Source organism: Crocuta crocuta, unplaced genomic scaffold (genome assembly GCF_008692635.1).
Source record: "Crocuta crocuta isolate KB4526 unplaced genomic scaffold, BGI_CrCroc_1.0 scaffold179, whole genome shotgun sequence".
Taxonomy (NCBI): Eukaryota; Metazoa; Chordata; class Mammalia; order Carnivora; family Hyaenidae; genus Crocuta; species Crocuta crocuta.
This window is the reverse complement of record NW_027551568.1, coordinates 2,567,908-2,574,529: the sequence shown is the minus strand read 5'-3', so window position 1 is coordinate 2,574,529 and position 6,622 is coordinate 2,567,908. Positions and strand designations below refer to the sequence as shown.

Here is a 6,622-nt window from a genome sequence, read left to right as displayed (position 1 = left end):
ACCCAGTGGGGGGGTCTTGATTTCTTTTCCCTCTCAGCCAGTTACAGCGCAAGAATTTTACAGTGTGTGTGCATTAAACAGATTTTGCTTAAAAAAAAAAAAAAGACACCCTCCCCCTTCTCCTGCAAGAGGGGATGTTGGAATCTGGAGACCTGGGATGCCCTCCTTCCACCCTTGGGGGGACGTTAGGCAGGACGAGGTCTCGAAGGTACCCCCACGCTGGCGGCTTAAGGACTGACTGCTGCACCCAACGCTTAGATTACAAAGGTTTATTTAGAAAATAGTTTGGTTGTTTTGGCTGTCGTTTTTGGCAAACATTTAAATACTTTCAGTAACCAGAGACTGTCGGTGCTCTCTTTCTTCCCCCAAGACAGCCGCCCCCACGAGGTCCTGGGGAAGTCAGCCCTTGCTCAGAGGTGGTGTGTGCTGGGGGGTGGTGTGTGCTGGGGGGGGCTCCCCTGTCGCCTGTTAGGGAGGTTGCGGTAACCTCTGCGCAGACCCTGACTTCGTGGCCACACCTCGGCGGGGCCCCCCGAGCCAGACCCAGGCCCGCAGCCCCAGAAGCAGCCCTTTGCTGAGACGGGAAGGCAGAGGGGTTGCCCCTCTCTCCTCCCCCCTCCCCAGGGACCCTGCGTCTCTCAGCCCGCGCTCCGGGCCCGCCAGCTCCCGCCCCTGCGCTCCGGAGGCCGCGCCATCCTGGGTCTCCGGGGAAGCGGCCCTGGCGGCTCGGCGAGCCCCGCCTTCCCCCGCCCCCGCCCGGAGCGGTCCAGGGCCTCCCCGCGGGGCCGGCGAGCCGTTCACTGCCTGAAGCCCCTTCTCCGCCGTCGGAAGAGGATGTGCTTGAACGAACGCCGGAAGTCCTGGTTAAAGACGGTGTAGATGACCGGGTTGAGCGAGCTGTTGCAGTAGCCGATCCAGAAAAAGAACTTGAAGAGCGGGTCGGGCACCTGGCAGGCCTCGCGGCAGATGCCGTACAGGCTGTAGCTGAAGAAGAAGGGGAACCAGCAGAGCACGAACACGCCCATGACCACCGCCAGCACGAAGGTGAAGCGCTTCTCGCGCGCCTGGGCCACCTTGCGGCGGCACACGCTGCTGCGCGCCCGGCGNGCGCAGCTTGGCCACGCGGTAGATGCGCGCGTAGACCAGGCCCATGATGAGGCAGGGCGCGAAGAAGGAGCCGATGCAGGACGACAGGATGTACCACGTCTCGTCGTTGAGGCCGCACTGCGGGTAGGCGGCACTGTCGGGCCGGCGGTAGAGCGAGACGAGCGGAGGGAAGGAGATGACGGCCGAGATGAGCCACACGGCCACGATGGTCGCCTTGACGCGGCGCGGCGTGCGCTTCAGGTTGTACTCGACGGCCTGCGTCACCGACCAGTAGCGGTCCAGGCTGATGGCGCACAGGTGCACGATGGACGAGGTGCAGAAGAGCACGTCGAGCGCCAGGTACACGCCGCACCACACCTGCCCGAAGTACCAGTAGGCCATGAGCTCGTTGGCCAGCGAGAAGGGCATGACCAGCGTGGCCACCAGGATGTCGGCCGAGGCCAGCGACACCAGGAAGAGGTTCTGCGGCGCGCGCAGCGCCCGGCTGGTNAAGTGAGTTCCAGAAACCTGCTCTTTCTAAGACAAGAGCTCCCTAGCCTCCCCCGGGCACACGCACACGCACACGCGCGCGCGCACACTCGCGCGCAGCTCCGGGCGGCTCGGGGTCCGCGGCCTGATTGGAGAGCCGGCGACTCGCAGCCTGGCGGAGGACGCGACGCATCCTGGGCGCGCAGGGGTCTCGCCGAGTGCCTGTCGCCTCCCATCTCCGGTCGGTGTTCCGGGGCAGAACCACCTCCCTGCCCCCCGGGCCTCAGTTCCCTCCTCTGCCCACTTCCAAGCGCTGCTGGAGCATGAATCATGACGGCGGTGCCTGTGGAAGCCCTGTGCAGGCTCCCAGCCTCTGCGTCCATGTTGGCAATTACTGAAGTTTAATTCTCATGCTCCGTGGCCCTGCTTTTAAAGGGTGGGGGGTGATGTTCGAAATCACCGCCTCTGACAAACACCCAGAATGAATTTCCCGGATGATGGGCGGTTTTGCGTGGGTGCCTCATTCCTGCGGGCTTCAGGGCAAGCTGTTGGGGTGTTTCTCCCCACCCCCCGGCTTACCCCTGCCTTATGTCCCCGTGCCTTCATTCCACGACCGCGCGCTGTCGTTCCCGTCTTCTGGCGCTGGCACCCACCTCCAGGCGGCTTGAGGTCTGTGGGAGACGGACCCTGGGGAGGAGGCTGGAGTTCCCAGGCCTGGCATGGCTCGCTTGCAGGAGGGGAGGGCCATTCTTCCCAGCAGTCTGGACCACCTCCCCCAGCTCCCTGCACCCTCAGGTGGGAGGGCAGGGGTGATTCCTGAGGCTGGGGGCTGGAGCCTGATGCTTTTGGGTTCCAGGAAGGTGTCGCAGGGAGGGATTGGAGCATCTCCCTTAGTGATGCCTGGAAATGTGCGTGGCTTTGGGGGCTGCTTCTCGTTCCTCTGAGCCCTGAAAAGGCTCCCAGAGCGCTGGCACCTTAGCAGAGATAGCCCACGGGGAGCCCCAGCATCCTTGATGGCCACCTTACGCGGAGGAGGAGGAGGAGGGGGTCAGGCCAGGGCCAGACCGGAAATCAGAGATCGTGGATTGTGGGACTGCCCAGGCAGGGCCAGACCCCCCCTTCCTGATCCTGGGCATTTATGCATTTTGGGGGAGCAAAGCCGTGACTGCATGCGAGGGGCACGCGGCCCGGGGAAGGTAGAAAGCCACACTCCCCGTGAAAGGGCCCACTGGTCCTGGAGGCCAGGAGTGTGATTGCAGGGAAGACCCACGCCCGTGCCACCCCCCATCGTCTATGGGCAACGGCTCCCGTCTGTAGTGGGCCCTCCGCCATCCGTGACAGGTCGGGCAGGGCCACACACTGAGGTGGCCGTGGTGCAAGCTGCCAGTGCCCTGGAGCTCTTCCCCTAGGCTGGGAGCAGAGTTGTCTGGGAAGGCTTCCTGGAGGAGGTGACTTCTGAGGTGCATTTGGAGATTGAAGGAAAGTTACTGGGAAGTGAGAAGCCCCGTGAGGCAGGGAGATGGGCTTTGTCCTGGAGGGGGGTGGGATTGGGGGGTGCAGAGGTGGATCCAAGGAAGAGAAGTGGCAAGGGGGTCATATGCAGGTTTTGGAGAGTGGTCCCCACCCCCAGCAGCTGGCCAGCCACGCGGGACTCCTCCAGACCCCGAGGGGCTCTCATCTTGTGAGGAACACTTTGGGGGATGCCTGGGGGTGTCAGGACGTCCAGGGTCCTGGCTGCCCTGGGCGCCTCCTGCGTTCACATTCAAGGGCAGCCTAGCACAAAGAGTCCAGAGGAAGAAGGACACAGAGCACCGAGGGCCCAAAACAAACAGGGCTCCCCGCTGCCCAGGAAGCGACTCACCAGGCCAGGCTGGGGACATCCGGAGTGCCTGGCCGGCCCAGTGACTCAGGCCGCTGGGGACGCCTGGCTGGTCTTTTGACCTCGGGACCGCTGGCAACATCTCCCGGGCACAACCCGGGAGCCAGCGCCTCTCCCACGGGTCTGGGCCCAGAGCAGAGGGGAGTGGGGAGCGGGGCCCTCGAAAGAGTCCTCGGGGAGAGAAGCCGCCGGCTGGGCCTCAGGGCTGCGCGGCGCGGGCCTGCCCGTGTGCACGGAGCCCCGGGGACTGCAGCTGTGCGGAGAGGAGCCGAGAGGCTCTTACCCGGCGCTGAAAACCGGGCTTGACAAACTGCCCTCCGTTATCCCACAGCAACAAAACCGCATGCGCCTGGAGAGAGCATCCTGCGAGTTGCTCATGGCCGAGCCCGGGCTTGGTGGGACCCAGAGGGGTGACAGGGAGGGTGTCATAGGATCCGGGCCACACTGGGAGAGGGGCCGGGGGCTTAGGGGCGCCGGGGACAGGTGCGGGAATCGTAGAGGGAAAACCGCGTAGAAGTGTAGCACCCTAGGGCCAGCGGCATAGTCCCCTCATCCCAGCCAGGATGAGCAGGGCCCAGAGGGGAAAGGCTGGTCCAGCCAAGGCCGCACAGCTGTGCGCCGGGGGGTCCTGGGCCCCAGTGGCTGGGAGAAGGGATCCAGAAGCACACCCGTGGGTGCACGCCTGGCCCGTGTTCCACGCGTGGCCTCAGCCCTGGCAGAGGGCGGCTTGCCTCTTCGGGCCCCTTCCCTGCACACAGGTGTGGATGCACACACACAATCGTGTGCACGTATTCCAAGGCACAAGTACACACGCATCTGTATGCACGCACATACCCATGTGTCCACCTTCACACACGCAGTCGTGTGCACACATTTCTGTGCACACCTAGCATAACCACACACATGCACGCTCATCTGTGTATACTGCATACACATGTGCACACATGTACATGCTTCCACAAGCAGCCATGCGTGAGCATGTGTGTGTGCACATGTATTCACACGCTGCACATGCGTGAGTTCACACACACATATACTGGGCCCCATGTACCCATGCACGTGTTTGTACACACATACCCTCACACCTGCATAAAATTATGGGTGTGAGTTACATGCGTACGTGTGCCTATGTCCGTGTGTGCACATGTTCCTTCACACACGTGCACACCCATGTATCAACACATGTGTGCATACATGCCCCTGCACATGCATGCATGCCCATGTATCAACACATGCGTGCACACATGCTCACCCCCACATTGACGCATGCGTTCGCAAGCGCACGCCCACACGTGCACAGGTGCCTGGGCCCCCGTGCCCTCCGAGGCCATGGGGAGGCTGTATTCAGCTGCCGTGTCGCAGGCAGCTCTTCCCGGGCTCCGGCCGGACTCTGCCTCTTCAGCAGGCTCGCCCCACCTAGCTCGCCCCACATGGCCCTGCAGCCCGCCCCCTCCAGGCTGCGAGCCCGTTTCTCACTGCCTGCCGCGGACTCTGGGCCTTGGCACGTGCTGTTCTCCAGGCTGGCAGCCCTTCACCCCCAGGGCTCCCCTCTCCCTGAAAAGTGTGCTGCACGGGTCCCAGGACACCTCCCTGATATCGCAGGCGAGATTAGAAGCCCCTTTGCTCGCCTCTGTGTGCGCGTCGGGGGCAGGCCCTCGGACCCCGTCCCTCTCAACTCTGGGCTCCTGAGAGCGGCCACGTGTCCCCCTGCCTGGTGCAGGGCCCGGCTCCCGGCTCACAGGCGGAGCTCACTCAGGGCTGGTGCGGGGGGGGACCTGGGGGGCTCAGGCGGTTGAGTGTCCGACTTCAGCTCAGGTCACGATCTCGTGGTTCGTGAGTTCAAGGCTGCGTCGGGCTGGCTGACGTCAGCACAGAGCCCACCTCGGATCCTCTGGCTCCCCTCTCCCTGCCCCTCCCCTGCTTGCGCACTCTCAAAAATAAAGAAGCATTGAAGACAAAAGCCGGTGGAGGGCTGGGGGTGAAGCGTGAAGGCTGAGTCAGGAATCCCACAAAGGCCCTGATGCCCTCCTTGCTCGGCCGTGCGGGACGCCTGCAGTGGGCCTGGGGCGGGTGGTGACTGGCAGAGCGCGGGGGGGGCCTCACCTGGGAGCTGCCTGTGCCGGACCCCCGCGCCTCCCCACTCAGCCCTTTCCGCCTCCATCCTGTGCAGGCTGCCGACGTTGGATGTGGACTCAAGCTCCCATTCAACACTAACTTGCTCTCTGGCAGTGTGAGAACCCCCTGCCTCTCTGCGCCTCGGTTTTCCCATCTGTAAGGTGGGGGTATTGGACTAGCTAGTTGGAAGGTTCGTGCCAGCTTGGCCCGCACTTGGCTGTGAGCTCCTGTAAGCGGGTGTTGCATCTGGTGCGTGTTTGCTTGGTGCCTGCGGGGGAGGGAAGGGCCTGGAAGCAGGGAGAAGAGCCCCTCCTACTTCTCACGCCGGTGCAGCAACACTGGGGGTCGGGCCGGCCTCCTGGTCTCCAGGCCCAGAGGGCTCGTCTCTCCTCCCGGCTGAGCTGAGCGGAAGGTCCCGCCCCCCTCACACCATGTTTATTTGAAATTTCATTTTTAAAGACAGGCAGGGACAAACGAGGCTTGCGTCTCCGCCTGCCCCTCCCTGAAGAATTCCAGAACCGCTTTGTCGTGGTAGAACGTGGCCTGGACCCGTTGGCCCGGGGCCTGGCTCTCCGCGCGCTGACCCGCAGACCAAACCCGTTGCAGTATTGATCAGATTGATGGATTTGGCCCCGCTGGGTTTGCACAGAGCTCGCAGAGGGCCCTTGGAGGAAGAACTGCTTCAGGGACCGTCTTTGATTTGTGATGAGTATAATAAATGAACGCGATGGGTCAGCCTGGCTTATTAGGCACCAGCTGTGTACCTCAGGCTCAGGCTCACGCCGAGCCCCGTCCTGGCACCTGCGCGGGCCTCTCACGCCTCCCCTGCCTCTGGCCGGCCCCTTTGCCACCCGGTCCCAGCCTTGACAGGGCGCTCCCTCCGGGGCGTGCCGCTGTCCAGATGCCTGAGCCTGGCATTCAAGGCCTCCTGGACCTGGCCTCATGTCTGGACTCGAGGGTCGGGCTGACCAGGTGTCCCCGTGTGACCTTGGAAAATTGCCCTTCCTTTCAAAGCCTCCTCAGCCTGCGAAGGACAGTAACAAAGTCCCGCCC

General features: G+C 63.4%; 1 protein-coding gene across 1 annotated transcript; it reads right to left on the bottom strand.

The window, feature by feature from the left end:
• Positions 1-254: 254 nt before the first annotated feature.
• Positions 255-1,768, bottom strand: ADRA2C (adrenoceptor alpha 2C). The gene is given in 3 exon segments (XM_077750372.1): positions 255-1,105; positions 1,107-1,623; positions 1,670-1,768. Coding segments are annotated over 3 exon segments (924 nt in total). The 3' UTR covers positions 255-797.
• Between the last annotated feature and the right edge of the window lie 4,854 nt (positions 1,769-6,622).